Consider the following 17,326-nt stretch of genomic DNA (forward strand, 5'->3'; position numbering starts at 1 on the left):
CATAACAATCAAATAGTTCCCTTTTCTTCTCAGCATGATTTGCCTTTGAAAGTTTCCACAACATTACAATCATAATTGCAAAAAACTATGGAGGAAACAAACTTCCTCCATTTGAATCTGACTACTTTTTTTAAATTTCTGTCTCTATGGTATTCAACATCAGCCTGTTCAGCCATTTTGACTTTGAAATTAGGTGGCCACAGCACTATGAAACCATTAGGTTTTGGGTTAAATTGTCTGCTCAATACACAACAAGTCTAATTGAGGGTATGCCCATGAATACCAGGAAAATACACCCTGTGAGGAAAGTCGCTTCAGTTTTGCAATCGCCTGAAGCTTGAACAGGGCTCTATTGGCTCTTTTACGTGCAGTACACACAGAACCATTGGCTTTCTGGCTCAACTAAAAGTGCCTAGCTAAGGATACAAGTGTCAAGACCAGGACTCGAACCAACACTCAGCTAATCATTATAACACGAGAACTCAAGTCTGGTGCACTAAACCGCTCAAGCCTGACTTGCCACTTCTTTATGAAACAGAACACATATAATTCAACAGCCAACAAAAAATAAATACAATAAAACACCTTGATATTTTTTTATTTATTTTTTTAATTAAAGAAAGGACATAAACAACAACAAACAGTAGAGAAAGGAAAATAACTACACAGATTTTATCACAGTTCTACGAACTACGTACTTACAAACTCGGGACAATAACAGTTTGGGCCCAACTTCATAAAGCTGTTAAGCAGAAAATACTTGCTAACCAAAACAAAGAGTGGGGCACCAGTTTCCATCAACGTACACTTAATGGTAACCTGATTCTGCAAGAGTTGTCTATGCTTAGCAAGTGTTTGTGCGTACAATACCAGCTTCATGAAACTTGGCTTGAATCTTATATAGTAAACCAATAACTTGAAATACCAATCATCAGTGAGTGGGTGTTGTCTGTGTGGACCTCCTTATTTTAAATTGAGTATCAGTTAGCACCCAAAAGCACCATTGTTACTCTTAACATTTCTTAACGATTTCTTTTTTTTTATCAGGGCCTAATTTCATAAAGCTGTTAAGCATCAAAATTTGCTTAGCATAGCCAACACACCATGGAGAGTATATTGTTCGTGACTGGTTCCCTGCTCATATCTGCTTAGCAGGCCAATTTGCTAAGCTTTATCTTCTGCTTATCAGCTTTTAACGGTCATTATTTTTTAGCGCTATTCACAAAACCAGTAATTTCAAACCATGTTTCATAATGAAAGTTACATAACTGACAATTCTTATGCTCAAAATCATTTCCATGTTACTGATATTTTTTTCAAATGGACCTGCACAGATATTTCTAATTGGACTACAATAAAGTAAGGACTGATTTTGAGTGACTTTGGCTACTGTTACATGGCTGATGGCTACTTTGGGATAATGTGTATTTTTCAATGATCTAGCCATAGCCGCAACCAAAACCATGACTTCAGCCATGATTTCAGCTTTGACAACCACAGCTTTTGCTGTAGTATTTAATTAGCCCCATGCAGTAAGTGCGTAATGTCAAAATTTTCAATGGGGCCTCAGCCAGATAGCCAAAGCCAAAGCCATGAGTTAAATAAAAAAGTAGGACAAACAAAAGTCTTCAATTCATTAAGACCTAGATTGGTGCCTTTTAAAACATGTAATAATCAAGCCTATGGGTACAATGTACATAACGTATGACGCTACAGTCTTGGAACCAGGCAATCTGTTTTCAATGATGATCGTTTTCAATCGTGATAAGTTGGTAACATAATAAGAACTTCTTCAACAATATTGGCAATAATTCAGGCACTCCTTCTTTTTGGCAAAACTTGTCAGGCCAGTGCTTACAGCATTAGCAAATGATATGATTATGGTGATAATGATTGTCTTTTAAGTGAATAAAGTGAGTGAATGAATGAAGTAAAGTTTCCATCCTACCCAAAAGAGATCAATATTTCTCTGAATCCTGCAAGTTCGAAAATTGGACAAAAGTTTGTTTTCACTAAACTTAAGTTTCATTTTTGAGACATGCTTAAAACTCTCCATTTAAATGGTTGGTTGTATAATTTGAAGTAAAGTCGTGCTTTTTTTGTTTTTAATTGTTCACCACTTATCTGAAGAGCGAATGTTTGTTCTTTTTCAAACACCTGGCTTCAGAAATCTGTCAACCATCACATCACTACTCAATCACTGCGATCTGTAATTGGTTCAGGGTAGTCAATAACCAATCAGTGTTATCAATAACCAATCAGTGTTATCAATAACCAATCAGGAATATTTGCAAGGCAATAAATATCACCAGCTAATTTTGATGAAACAAAACCATTCAAAACTCATTTTTTTTTAAAGGGAAGCCAACTTCAATCAAGTTGAAAAGATACCAAGGCTTAGGCTGAGACTCCACAGCTTGGACTAAATCAGTAATTTGGAAAAATGAACAATCAAAGCCCAAACCATGCTGTGCTAATATGAAAACGACCTTAAAATCTATTAACCAGCAAAAGGGCTAAAACTTCTGAGCAGTGTAACCAAACATAATATGTTTCATCATAAATTTGTCCCTATAAGTCAATTAAGTATACATACTTTGCACATCTCAGACCATCAATTGCAGATTTATTTGTACCATCATTTGGAGACACACGAGTTGACACTAATCAAAATTGGTAACCGTGCAAAAGAAATGACTTCAAAATCAAACAAATAAATGTAGCTTAGCATGTCTTTATGCTTAGCTGAAGAGGACCAGTACAACCCACAGATAAGCACAAAGACATGATGTACAAGTTAAAAGGGTTTACACTGAATCATAGACAAGACACTCGTTGACACTGGTGGTAATCCGATTAAATACTCAATCCGGAAAAAACAAGCAAGATTATACGCCCAAGCAGCTTGTAAAGCATGGTTTAAATACTACAATATTTACACACATTTAAAACTACCGAGGAAAAAAACCAAAATTTAACAATGTCAAATTTAACATGCAGTGTTTAAAATTTATTTGTGGTGTTTTTGTATGTTTTTTTTTTAAACTTGGTTCAGCTCACAAATTTTGACAGTATATCGACCACTGAAATCAAAAGGAAAAAAAATACTACAAATATGACATGTTTCAAAGGTCAGAGTTCAAGGCCAATGAGAGGAGCACTCCCTCATCTTAAATAAATTTATCAAATAATCAAAATACAAAATAATGTCAAAGTTTGATCCAATGTATTGAATGTTTTTGAGAAGAAAAAAAATTCTGAACATCACTGAATCTATTGAATAAAAAATAACTCTCCTTTTAGATTTTCAACTAAAAAAGTACAAATTTATTAACAGCGGAATAGCCTTGATATGGAGCATTTTCTTATAATGCCTGTTGAATCTTCAGATTTTAGTGGATTTATTCTTGGTTTTGTTTTTTGGGGTTTTTTCGTAAAGAAACCATGATTCTTAAGCTTGCTTCAAAATCGGTACAAAACAGATGAAATGGACAAGACACACTTTTTAAAAACCAACAAAAAAATGGGCATTTGTTTTAAATGGCCATTACTACCAGACTACAATGGCTTGAGCATTTTAAAATGTACATGGAATGGAACAATAATTTTTGCTTTCAGTTAGTTGGTTTATTTTTTTGTGGAGGGGGGTTGAGGTTGACCAACATAAATGGGTTTTCTAGTTCTAGAACATGTTGTCACAAAGTTTCTAATTGTTTTGACGCACATCTAATGTGCAACTGAGAACTTGGCCCAACTTGGGAATCGGCCCAACTTGGGAATCAGCCCAACTACAGTTCAGATGGTAAAAAAGAACCCACTTGAGCACACCAATTCTGGAACATACCCATGTTGGAACAGTCAGGTGGTACAATTACCATGGAACTATAGGCGGTACAGTTACTCAAGTTGGGTTGACAACAGTATCCATAATGTGATAACAAAACAAAATCATGTAGCATCCATGTTTAACTCGCAAATTTGGAAATTTTGGGGGGTGTTTTTTTTTTAAGGGGGGGGGGGTCACGTCAGTGGACAAACGTAGTAAAACTGTACCTCTAAAGCAGGAAGCCATTCATGGGTAACACGGTACACAAAGGAATGCTTCAAATCAATGCTTCTCTGATTACTCTATGTTTAATGTCATACACTGGTCGCTGAAGCTGATGTTCTTAATTCACAGGGGTTGTACAAAGCTGGTGTTCTTTTTCCATGGGGGTGGGGTCGGGGAGGTAGTTTCAATGTTTCAATGTCTCCACAAGTGACCTCCTGTTTGAGGCATATACGCTTCTATTGTGTCATCATTCTCAATGTCAATCTGAAAATATAAGAAATTATATTGACTTGATCATACAGAATGAGTTCCAAATATAACAGACTAAAATCAGGCCTGGAATTTCAGGGCAGCCATGGCCTCCGTTGCCCTGGTCTTGGCTTCCCTTCAAGATTATTAATTTTGGTTTTTACCCATACACCGATGTGTGTTAGCACTGTATACTCAGTACTTTCCCCGAGTCCTGTGAAAAAAATATCACAGGCATGTTACTCGGGTGGGATTCAAACCCACCACCCTTGCAATTCTAGAGCAGTGTCTTACCAACTAGACTACCGAGGTTGCCCGGTAGCTAGAGGCAGTTCGAATCCTATGTTTTTTGGCAGCGGGTACCGCAACGATATAATAGATGTTAAATTTGCATCGGGGATAAAGAAGTTTCCTATTAAGATTTTACAATGGAAGTGCCCTTTCCAACATGAAAATGGACTTGCCACCTCAAGGGTGAAATTCAAGGCCTGCAAAATACATTTCTTATGGTACAACTATTACACACACCATTTGCACAAAGAACAAAGGGCACATCCATTGTCGATGTCTATGGGAAACTTTTGAAGGGGGGGCAAAGGCCAAGGTCTCTGTGTTACTCCGGGCCTGGTATTTAAAATGACAAACTATTGCCCAATACAGGGAAAAAGATATCTAAATAACTGCATTTTGAGTTTTCCGAAAAGCAACACATCCTCACAGATGCATGAAATGCATTGCAACTGAGGAGTGTAGGTATACATGTAGGTCAAATCATCTGACAGTTTCACAAAGAGACACATATTATGTCGGTGTGCGCATGATCACATGACGCGTGTGTCAAAATATGTTATTCAGATGATGGCAATAATAAGTATGTCATTTCACCTGTGGGGTTTCACAAGGAGACATTCTTTGTTTAATGACTAACGGCAATAAGCCAATGTTTTAATGTAAAGTCAGTACAGAATCATACGAGAGGTCATATATTGCAAACTGTGGCTTTAGTGTTGCAGTTTTAAGATTATTAATTTTTGGTTTTTAGCCATACACCAATGTGTGTTAGCACTGTATACTCAGTACTTTCCCCGAGTACTGTGAAAAAATATCCCAGGCATATTTACTTGGGTGGCATTCGAACCCAAGACCCTTGCAATTCTTGAGCAGTTTTAAGATAAGCGCATTGTAAAATGTAAATTGCATTCACAATTTCTGACATCGAGTATTTGGCTCTTCGTGACAATGTACTGGTTGAAAGTGAAAAATTTTAACTTAGATAAACTTTAAGAAATTCTGCAATTTCATACGACTTCAAAATGTACAAGATCTGACCCATTTCTAAAGCAACTCGATAAAATTCACAGGTGCTGTTCTCAGCATCACAGCTGACTTAATGAGCTTGTTGGGAGTAGACCATACAAGTCCAGCGTTTAAAAAAAACAAAAACAAATTGGGTCCACGGACACTGCTTTACCGTGTGAAGGAAATAACCTTGCACACTTTAATGGGTCACACGCAAGACTTGAGATTTACCAAACAATTTTTTAAAGACAGAAATTATAAAAAGTGCCGCAAAATTTACCGAGTTAGGGGTGTCGTCTTGGCCTATTGCATTTCCATCAAATCTAAACCTCATGCTGTCAAGTTGCACTCCCTGCAAAAGAGCACAAGATCAAACAAATTATTAAGAACTCACAGTTTGAAGTAAAATGAAAAAATAGAATGAGCTGTTGCAAACTGCTCACCAACTAAACGGACATATAACTGAAAACGGACATGTTAACAGCCAGACACTTTGCCCCTAGCAGAAAGACTCTGCTATGGTCAAAAACGTCAGACCATTAACTTTTTTATTCAGTTAAAAGTTGAAGACACCTTTGGTGTATCTCAACATATGCATAAAATAACCAATCTGTGAAAATTTGAGCTCAATGGTCATCTAAGTTGCGAGATATTAATGAAAGAAAAAGCACCCTTGTCTAACGAAGTTGTGTGCTTTCAGATGCTTGATTTCGAGACCTCAAAATCTAATTCTGAGGCCTCGAAAACAAATTAATGAAAATTACTTCTTTCTCAAAGATTACGCTACTTTAGAGGTCAATGGCAATGGTCAAAAGGCAATGTGGGAAGGAATATGGGAACACTTTTTGCCCCCTGTTCATTCCCAGAGTGCATTTCGGCCATACATCGTCTTAACACTGGTCGCACTTGGGTTAAAATACTCACCTGTTTTTCACAGTATGCAGTCATCAATTTTCTGAAGGGTGTTCCTTTCTTGATTTTGAACTGTATTATTGAGTTATCCTAGGGAAAGAGCAAACATTTCAATTTTAACCCCAAAGAAAATAAATAGAATTAGCTGTTGCAAATAAGCCATTTGCGAGTTAGATTTGAATAATGTCTGTACAATGACTTGCTTAGTTACGATGCACTGCTTACATTCGAATTCCTATGACTATCGAGACAGTTGCTACGCCACGCGATTAGGGTCAAGCTTTTGCGTACGTAAGAGACAGTGAACACCCATACACAATTCTGAATGGATGTGTATGTCACAATGGTACCAGGGTTTGCTCATCTTGGAGGTTGCTATACAAAAGCTTGCCCCTAATCACGTGGCAAAGCAACTGTCTCTATAGTCTGAGGAATTCAAATGTTAAGGGTGCATTGTAACTAAGCGAGTCATTGTACCAGACATTATTCAAATTTAACTCGCAAATGGCTTATTGCTTACTGCAAAAATTACCTAGGGTGTCAATGCAAAATGGGAAGGCAGGCCTGTACAGTATGCATCGTTTTTTAAAAGGCAAGGGCACCAAGGCATTTTCTCCTTGGTAAAGGGTACCCTATAAGGAAATTGTAAATTTCTACTGTAGCATTTTCAGGGGTTTAAGGCAATGTCCAGGGGCAATGGAGGTAATCGCCTTCGTTACCTCTGTGAAGTATCAGGCCTGGGGAGGGGAAAAAGTAATAAATAAGTAAATGAGGCAGACTACAAGGGGGACATCTGTGGTAAAAGGGAGCAGGAAAAGACAAGTGAAACCCTTCAGAAATCTTGAATTCTTGATGACCATTTGAAATAACGGCGGTCATTGCCATGCTGCCCCTTGAAATATTCCAGTAGAAATTTACAAGCCAGCAAATTAGAAAAAAAAGAAGATTTTGCTAATTTTGTCTCTTCAATAAGGAACCAAAAAGGAAACCGACTCATCAATTTTTAATTTACTTGGGGTCAAACAAAATAGACCAGAGCAGGATTAGATTCTGCCACCTCTTGATTACAAAGCCAGTGCTCTAGTGTGCCCAAAGTTGCAGGTTCAAATCCTACTCTAGGCAAATGTTCAACCAAACATTAATTAAAGTTTACCCAGTCAGTTTCCACGACTGGCACTCTGACAAATCTATTGACAAAATAGGGAGATTAAGGACATAGGACTAGATGGATTAGTTGGTGGAGTGTTGGTGTGGCATGAGATTCTATCCCCTTGGAGATTCTGTCCCCCCATACAGCGAACTGTGTACAAACTTCTTCTGGCAGCGTCCTCTTTTGAATCATCTTCCTTTAACCCATGTGTTAATTTCCAATTTGGGGGTCAGAATCTCCGGCGAACAGATTTCACGAGGCCAAAGGCAAGTTAATCTACAGGTGGCAAGGTTGGAGTCCTCCTCTGGTGTTATTTCCTTTAGTTTGTTGACTAAATAAAGCCCGGTTCATATTTCTTGCGAATTTGACGTCACAACTATCCTTTCGCAGCGATATTCGCAAGCGAGTTGACCAGAGCTGAACTGCTGCGAAATAGGTTGTGAATTTTATACATCAACATTTGCCTCGCGTTCGCAGGAAGTATAAACCGGGCTGAAAGACTCTGGACACTGTTGGTAATTGTCAAAGACAATTTTCTGCGCCTTGAACACCCAGCAGGGTGGATACGTGCACATTACAAGTCTTATTATTATTAAGATCAGTCTTCTCACTTGGTGTTTCTCAACATATGCATTAAACAACAAACCTGTGAAAATTTGAGCTCAAATGGTCGTCGAAGTTGCCAGATAATAATGAAAGAACAAACACCCTTGTCACATGCAGTTGTGTGCTTTCAATGCTTTATTTCGAGACCTCAAATTCTAAATCCGAGGTCTCGAAATCAAATTTCGCGGAAAATTACTTCTTTCTCGAAAACTATGTCACTTCAGAGGGAGCCGTTTCTCACAATGTTTTATACTATCAACCTCTTCCCTTACTCGTTACCAAGTGAGGTTTTATGCTGATAATTATTAATTACCAATAGTGTCCACTGCCTTTAAACCCAACTCTTTTATTACCTGGCCTTTTACTTTTACAAGTATTTGATCTTTTCCCTGGCCACCAGAGCCTTTCAGATCCTACAATAAGATAAAAACAAAAACAGTGATTAATTTCTGGCAAATAAACAGGTGTCAAATTTCTTAAAGGCACAACAAATGGATTTAATATTACATTTACACATTGAAGAACAAATTCTTGTTTTTAGAATGTGTGTCACAATTTTTAAAGCGGGCAAGTCTGTTCACTGCTCTGACAAAACTGGTCAAAACTGAACAATTTTATGGTGATGCATTTCATACAAGCCTAACAAAGGCCTGTGAAATCGTCATGACTACGTTTAACGGCAACGCAACTCATGCCGACTGCCTTATCTGAAGTAAGAGTTAGTTGGTAGACGGCAGCTTTCATCCTGCACGAGGTGTTTACAAGTTAATTTTTCAAATTTTAAATAACCAGTTGTTTACAATTATTCATTCTTCACTTTTCATCTTTATTTACGGTTTACCGTTTACCACACCGTAGTCAGGTTTGACAAGCTAGAGCGGTGCAATTAAAAAGGCCTACTCCCTGGACTCAGGTCAGGAGTAGATTTTAGCAAATACATGTACATGCTCGTGCTGGTCATATTTACCGGTACAATTCTTGATACTTCACTCTAATATTATTATTAATTAATGCTTCTTTTTTTGGATAACTTTCCGTATGGCGCCACCACTTTTTCACTGATTTTTACAAAAAGGGATATCTCATTGAGGTAAATTAGATACTATATTGTTTGATATCGAATGAAAAAGTGGTGGCGCCATACGGAAACTTTTCCCTTTTTTTTTTAATAAAGAAAGGTAAACTTTCACTTTTCAAATTCTTGATTTTTTAAATTGGGAAGACCCTTCCTCGATCTGAAATTGCAAACCAAATCATGTACTAATTTCATAATAACCTCCTTTTAATAAAATCATAGAGCCAGAGTTATAGCGTTTACAACCGACGAGCCCGTCTAGAAAAGCCGAAACTTCTCGCCCTAATCGGCATTAGTGCGCAAGACTTTTCATCCTTCGGTCACCCCCATCTCGTCCGTCCACTTTCTTTGTCAGTGTTTTGTGGAACACCGGACAACAACGTGACTTTGGATGTTAAAAATTTGCAGTTTAAAGCATCAGAACAAGGAACAAAAACACACAAATAAACTGCAACAATAGTCTAAATACAAAGTTAAAATCTGAAAATATACCGCTGATTGTTGCGTTAATTGGTCTGACATCTTTGTAACTGGACTAAATTCAGCAGCAACTCTACTTTGACGACTTCGGCTGGAGCGCTCGATTGACGAAATAAATCAGAAATTACATGTGCATTACTCATCATATAAAGTGTTTTTGATTGGTCAAACATTTATAGCACTGAACAGCATGTTTTGCTTGTTAAAGTTATTTTAAGAGCCACTAAGTAAAATATGATGTGTTAAAAAGTTATTTTGATATATTTAAATTATAAAAAATAGCATTTAAGATTTAAAAAGGTGGAATATTACAAGTATTTTACAAATTTGTACTGCTTTGTCATTTTATCTTAGCCAATCATATTATCCCAACCATGTGTATTTATCCAGCATTTTTCGACACTTGAGGGCGCAGTCACCACATGCCAGTTTGTTATTTTTACCGCTGTATTTTATGTTTTCGTGCATGCATAAACATGTGAGATACGCTGAGGACGAGGTGGGTGAGTTTGCTTATTTTTGATTGTGTTGTCCATTTGGCATTGCCAAGTTTTGTAATAATAATAATAATAATAATAAAACCATTCTTATATAGCGCATATCACCGTGAGGTCCCTGTGCGCTGTGGTTAGTTTACTTATTGTTCAAGTACAGTAGGCTACCATTACAAGAAGGCAAAGGTAGCCGTTTTAAAAGTAAGTTTTGAAATGGCTATTTTCTCGCATTGTCATCTTTTCTTTTGATCCTCTGACTGTCTAACTGTCTGTGTTTGTTTATTGACACAAGGGGTTTCCGACAGTGACACAAGCACGCTCATGAGTGTAAGTAGAGTGCTAGTGCTAGGTGTGCTAGTGACTTTCGTCAGCAAGCTGACAATCAACAAAGACCTTCAGTACACACGCACCACTGCACTACGGACTGACAGTGACAGTGTGAGAGTATGACACTGACCATGCTGACCAGTGATTTTTTTTAAAGAATAATGAATGCTGAATACTCAATAAAATGTATAAAACAAAATTTAAACTAAAAAGGTATTTATATAGGCCTATTTATTAAAATTATTATTTATAGAAAATAAAAATGGGAGGAGTCTGTATCCTGCCACCACTTTATCATTGTTATGAAATAAAAAAAGTATCTTATTTACTCAAACAAGACATTCCTTTTCATAAAAATGAGTGGACAAGCGCTGGCAGGATTCGGAAAGTTTTTCGCGAGGATCATCAGATATAGTCTGGATCTGGTTGTTGCTGTACAATCGCCTGGAGGGGCTATCACGTACAGGAGCGCGCACATAGGCTAAAAAATAGCGCTAGTCGTAGTCCCACTTTTACTATTTAGTTTTAAGCCTTAATATTATGGCTTAATAATAACATACATCGGCGATGTAAGGATAAAATCAAATTGTGTTTTAAAATTTGTTCTTAAAACTATTTTTTGTTTTTTCTTGCTTTATTTTTCCTACAGATACTGCTGGACCAGTTTACTTGAAAGCAGAGAAGAAAATATCCATGGTCAATTGTTTTAAATTTGACGTAAGAACTTCCTTTTGTCAACAAATCAGTTTTCTGAATTTGTTGGGGAAGATTATTAAAAACCACTGGGAAACCCCAGCCCAAAAGCAGAACTGAGTGAATATTTTGACTTTGTGAAACTTATTTCGGTTGCCAGAATGTACAAAAAAAGCCATGGCGCATTTTGATGAAAAGAGCGGCGTAGTCCCTTGCCTGACCCCATGGGGTAAGTGGTATCAGACCATGGAGGAAATCTTCATTGAGGTGAATGCTCCAGAGGGTACAACATCTAAGATGGTCAAAGTGATCTTTGGCTCCAAGCAGCTGGCCTGTACAGTCAGAGGAGAGGAACTCATTAAGGTTTGTGCTTGTCAACCCCGCCCCGCCCCAAACCCCTGCTTCCTTTTGAATCGGAACAGTTGCACCAAATTTATGTGACGCAAAAAACGACTAAAATTACCAGTAACTGGTTTCTTTACTGTTATGATAATCGTTTTTTATTTGGCCATGGATACAAGATAGGAATATACAGGCAGTTAAATGAGATAAAACTTGAAGTTAAAAACTTGAGGGTTAAAAAATATGGTAGATTAAAAGTCTGGTTATCAACTTTGTGATTTCTATGTGTATAAATGTCTGTATTAATTAAATTTTCTGTCACTGCATTTTCTGAATTTTAAGCTTTTTACATCTTTCTGTTCATTTTCTTCTCCAGGGTGAACTGAGTGCTGCAGTTATTTCTGATGAGTGCACATGGACACTTGGTAAGGCATTAAAGTCTGATGGAATATTGATTTGATACAAGCTTGGTTATCAATGAACAGATTGAATGTGTTTTATAAGCGGGAACTGAAGCTTTAGTGAATGAACTCGGTTGTTTCGCAGAATATGTGTTGTAAATCAGTTTTGGGTGAACAAAGAAAAGTGGAAAGGAATGTGATTACCAAAACCGCAATGAGGTGTTTTGACCGAGCATCTAGAGAGCATTGGTCTCAAGTTCTGTGTTTTTGAAGTTTGCAGTTTGCTTGCTAGGGTTGGAAACCCACAACCTTGTTATTTCAAGGCCTGCAGTCTAAACTAGCCACTCTTTGGGCCTTTCTCTATTCTTGGCTTAGGCTCTGACTTTGGCTTTGCGTGCTGCGTATGCAGTGGAAATACAGCGATCTAAACCGTCCTTCAGGCCTATCAAATTAAAGAGCAGTGTGTATTTTGCACCCAGTTGTTTGTACAGCAACAGACAGAGTCTGAGCCCAAGCCCAAACCAAGGTTTGAGAAAGGCTGTCCCTTTTTGACAATCTTACTTTTTATTTTATACATGTACCAACAGAGGACAACAAGCTGATTGTAATCGTCCTGGTCAAGTCGAGCCGACTGGCTGAGAACTGCTGGCACAGCTTGCTGAAGGATCAGTACACAGCTGACCCGTACATCTATGATCAGATGGAGAAGAAACTCACCTTGCAAAGATTCCAGCATGAGGTAAGAGGAACTGTTATCTCAAATGGCCTTATAAAGAGCAGTGAAACAATTGTATTCTCACCCATTAGATGAGAAAGTTTTTCAGTTTGGCAGGAAGTTTCGGTTTTCGGCATGGAACATCACATTTTATCCTACCTTTCGCCCAGGTTGTTTAAAAGCAGGACAGTTCTTTTCATAACTAAGTACTCTCCTGAATTTCTACTCTGCAGCAGCAAAATAAATAGTTAGACAAGTTCTCAAGTAACAAAATCTACACAGCGAATACACATAGTGTTACCGCAAACCGCGTTGACATACTCTCCAAGGTTATCTCTGTGAGATTTCTTGGAGAACAAAGACAGATTTCTAAGGGCTATGTCTGCCATCTGTGACCAATTTCATGGAGTTGCAATTGCTTACCACTAAAAAAGAGTTTTTAGCAAATCATGAGAATTTCATAGGTACCTATTTGTGGCTGGTTTTCTGCTCACTTTTGCTTCTAAAGCTGAAAAAATTGTAAAGCAACATTTCCTGCTTTAGGTCATGTATGAATTGGAAGCTACGACTTAGAGCTGTTAAAATATGCTCGTTGACATGATGATGAAGCGACAGCGGCTGATTCAGACATCAGGGTTCTCCCCACGTACAAGCTAGTGTATCGGGCTGATACGCAGAAATTATTGGCCGATACGCTGCCAAAATTGCCGATCACACTTTTTCCCACCCGATACGCTACCCATTTTTGAATACCTTTATTATTGGATACAAAATCCTCTGCGAGACAATGGAATTTTTATCATCCCATAAGTCACTCTAAATCATCAGCTGCATGTCGTTTCCCAGCTGGTAAATCACACGCAAAAAGACCACACTGACACAGCGGACGACGTAGACATACAGAAAAACCCACAATGGAAGCTCTTGCATAATGCATGCGAGTATGCATGCAATGTACATGTACATGTATGCTGTTGATGTGATCGCGTGCGCGGTGCACAGTGTAACTGGTTTCCTTCCGAAGAAGGCAATTTTGCCGTTGCATACTGTTATCCGACGACGGGTACCAGCTTTTAAAAACAACTTCGAACGCAAATTAATGTTGATCGCTCAACCCCACGTTTGAACACACACCCAAAATAACATGTTACGCGAGCCGTGAGTTTGCCACAGACCTGCGTTAACAATGGCTGCCAAACAACTGTGTTTTTTGTGTCTAAACATTCTTTACCAAATTGACTGTATACATGTAATGTGAATTGTGTGTGAAAAAGTTTTCTTTCATTAAAAATGCAGCTCACTTGTAAAAAAAAAAGGACAGATTATAAGAGACTTTTTGTATCTGAACTTAACATACTCAAAATAAGTTAGGGTTGAAGAACATAAAACACTGGCTGGTATCTAAATGGTAAACTGTGTTACCTGTCCTTTTGCAATTTTGTTATTTATTTTGTGAATTATTGCTCACTTAAGTGTGCTTACACACACAAAAATCCTTGATAAAAAAAGTAATTTCAGATGCCTCTGGAGTCTTTTAAAATGCACCAGAATGCAGCAGAGAGCATGTAAAACCTCAAATTTTCCCGTAGGGGGCTTCGCGCTCGCATGCTGGGATTGTGAACATCCAAAATTAAAAGCCCCCCAGTTTTGAAAAATCCTGGGGAGAACCCTGAGACATGGCTTAAGAGAGTATCAGTATAATACTTTTATAGTACTGATCTAATCCCTTCATTTTTGACAGAATCCCGGCTTTGACTTCAGTGGGGCTGAAATAACAGGCAACTACTCTCATGGTGGGCCCACTTTTGATCCATAGTGCACTTTCATCAGGAGACTCCTTCCAAAGATGACGCCCTGCCTTTGCTTTTATTTTGTTAACTTACTGATGAAATAATAATTTGTGTTTTTCTGATGACAGTTATACTTCTTTCTTTTTATCAATGATGTAAAAAAAAGACATGTTCATAGATATTTCATTCTTGTGCAGCGTGAATTGGGGAAGTGTCACCCATAGCAATTCACAGGAAACCAGTTCCAGACAAATCTTTTTGGAGAAAATGCTGTCACATTTGAACATTAACATTATAATGTGGGTTGTTTTGGTGATATTAAGACACTGGGAAATACTACTCATATACCATTGCAGTGTGAGCTTTTGCAAGAACTGCACAGTTGGTGTCCTCAACATTGCCTGTAAAAACTGACTTATGTAAGGCCCTGAGCCTTGGTGAATTGTCAAAATGTTTCCAGAGTGCTCTTTGTATAGTGCACTTTGTCTTGCAAAGTAAAATGGCCTTTTCCCCTAAAAAGTGATTTTAAATTCAAGGTCAACATGTTTGTTTTCTTCCTGCTATTTGTTAAGTTTTCAGATTGTTTTCACACCATGTTAAGCTTCATTTTTAATCCTGTGTGCATGTCACAAAATAAAGTTTATGTATAATTCACCAGTTTAGGCTCGATTCAGGAATCAAAGTTTACCTTAAAAATGTAATTGACTGTTATAATACACAAACTGTGTTCAGCTAATTGGTTGGTACCCTGCTAATGCACACATTCTTTGATCAGCTAATTGGTTGTTACCCTGCTTGCATGTATTCTCGCAAGTAAACTTTGTTCGGGCTTTTAGGTTTTGGATGTTTAAAATCTGACAATAGTCAGACAATAACAACTTCTTCATTGTTTTGTTTCCACATATGCAAACAGCAAAATTCTGGAAATTTCCTCTTTTTAATTTTTTCTTTTTTAAAATTTCATTTCACCACTTTTCTCCAATTGTGTTGATCTGTTTGTTTATTTCTGTAGTTCATTGACCAGTACTTATGACATCGGTAGGCGGAGGAATCGCCAAGCAACCTTACATAAAAATAAACAAGGTAAATCAAATCAACTTATCATTAATATACCACAGAAAGATCAGTGAACAATTTGCACGGTACCAACCAATTCAGCTTAAACGAAAGCTTTGCCTAAAATAGTTTGGCTAACTGTAAAACATATTATATTTTTTGCATGTGAAATTTACTGCAATGAGAAGTATTCCTATGGAAATATTGTTTGCATTTATAAAAAACTTGTGAAATCTTATACTTAAATTTTGTGAAACATATTGCATACAAAAACTGATGTGACTGTGATACAATGCTTTTTATATTAAATTCCATTTGCAATTAAAGGTTGTAACAAAGCGTACATTTTGTTTGCTAATTTTGTTCGTTTATTATTAATTAGGGGGAGAGATATAAATCAAGTGAAAAACAACATTCAAAATCCGAGCATGGCTGAGTTCAAACGGAAATGCTCTAACTCTGTACCGTGCACAATTATCAGCAAGTGACTCTTTGGCTGATACAAGTGTGCATTGGGTGACCCTTTCCGCCCCCCCCCCAATATTTGCTTTGCTTGGCACACAGCTTCATGACATTGGGCCCTGCTGTGGTCAAATGCAATGGAATTTGGGGCCACTGTTGGAAGTGATAGTTCTCAAACTTTGGTCAATTTCTGCACTGGCAATCTGTAGCACTGATTGATCACACACAACCTGACAACACACACTTACAATGACAGAAAGTGTGGCAGTGGTTACTGAACCATTTTGTGCATGGCATGAGCATGGGAGAAAAGATGGTGACCAGATTATTGTATTTATTCTCAGTGATTTGTATTTGTATTATGATGGTTTGGTTTCAGTGAGAGACGACACTCTATAAACGACCGAGGATGGCACATCTAAGCTTACTGCTTACAAATCAGTGTACAGAATCAAAAGAAAAACACATAATCAGTCAAGCTTTGCTGATGTGGTGTTAGGGGGTTTGTGGGGGCTGGGGGTTATGTCATCGTACATTATGAGAAAACATCTCAAAATCAATCAGGGTTTTTCCCCAAATTAGAAGGCCAGAATTTTCCATTTACAGAGGAAAGAGAAAAAATGATTTTTCGTCCAAACCTCTAGTTTCCATTAGAGGTGGTCAGGTGTGGTTCATGCCTCCTGCAAATGTGAATGCCATGAGAATTTTGACTTCACATGTTCACAACGACGATTCAGAAGAGTTGAGCTGTGTTCAACTCTTCTGAAACTTTTGCAGTGAAAAACAGAGTTGTGACGTCAAATTCGCTTCACAGTATGAACTGGGCTTTTAGTCTGTAAATTCTCTCAGAAGTTATGTTAATATAATTTCCAGAGAAAGAACTTTTCTTCATTTCTTGGGATCGCTTCTAGTGGTTTTCAGGGTGGGGTGGGGGGGTCACCGAAATATTCCAGTGGGGGATACACTGTTACCCAGATTGCAATAGTTTTCTCAAGTTGGTTTCTAGGAAATGCTTAATGACACTGGACACTATTGGTAATTATTGTCAAAGACCAGTCTCCTCACTTGGTGTATCTCAACATATGCATTAAAATTGGTTGTCGAAGATGCAAGATAATAATGAAAGAAAAAACACCCTTGTTACACGAAGTTGTGTACTTTCAGATGCTTGATTTCGAGACCTCAAAATCTAATTCTGAGGTCTCAAAATCAAATTCTTGGAAA

The 17,326-nt window shown here is 37.7% G+C and overlaps 2 protein-coding genes across 7 annotated transcripts; one reads left to right on the forward strand and one right to left on the reverse strand.

Annotated features, from left to right (window-relative positions):
- Positions 1–590: 590 nt before the first annotated feature.
- LOC117293621 (small ubiquitin-related modifier 2-like) lies at positions 591–9,926 on the reverse strand. Its single transcript, XM_033775988.1, has 5 exons — positions 9,835–9,926; positions 8,621–8,680; positions 6,524–6,601; positions 5,880–5,951; positions 591–4,315 (listed from the first exon to the last, which is right to left on the reverse strand). Exons 1-5 carry the CDS (start codon positions 9,862–9,864, stop codon positions 4,244–4,246), a joined length of 312 nt encoding a protein of 103 aa, XP_033631879.1. The 5' UTR covers positions 9,865–9,926; the 3' UTR covers positions 591–4,243.
- Positions 9,927–10,236: 310 nt separating this feature from the next.
- On the forward strand, positions 10,237–17,185 carry LOC117293807 (nudC domain-containing protein 2-like). 6 transcript variants are annotated; one of them, XR_004519474.1, is made up of 6 exons: positions 10,237–10,325; positions 11,293–11,699; positions 12,055–12,103; positions 12,667–12,818; positions 15,597–15,667; positions 16,482–17,185. XR_004519474.1 is itself a non-coding variant. In XM_033776251.1 (5 exons), exons 2-5 carry the CDS (start codon positions 11,514–11,516, stop codon positions 14,608–14,610), a joined length of 462 nt encoding a protein of 153 aa, XP_033632142.1. In that variant the 5' UTR covers positions 10,237–10,325; positions 11,293–11,513; the 3' UTR covers positions 14,611–15,983. The 6 variants fall into 6 exon arrangements, 5 of the variants coding, with proteins under 5 accessions (XP_033632142.1, XP_033632148.1, XP_033632143.1 ...); XM_033776251.1 differs by lacking the exon at positions 16,482–17,185 and having other exon boundaries at positions 14,536–15,983; XM_033776257.1 differs by lacking the exon at positions 16,482–17,185 and having other exon boundaries at positions 15,597–15,983.
- Positions 17,186–17,326: the final 141 nt, after the last annotated feature.

The sequence above is a fragment of the Asterias rubens genome, chromosome 8 (assembly GCF_902459465.1).
Source record: "Asterias rubens chromosome 8, eAstRub1.3, whole genome shotgun sequence".
Taxonomy (NCBI): domain Eukaryota; kingdom Metazoa; phylum Echinodermata; class Asteroidea; order Forcipulatida; family Asteriidae; genus Asterias; species Asterias rubens.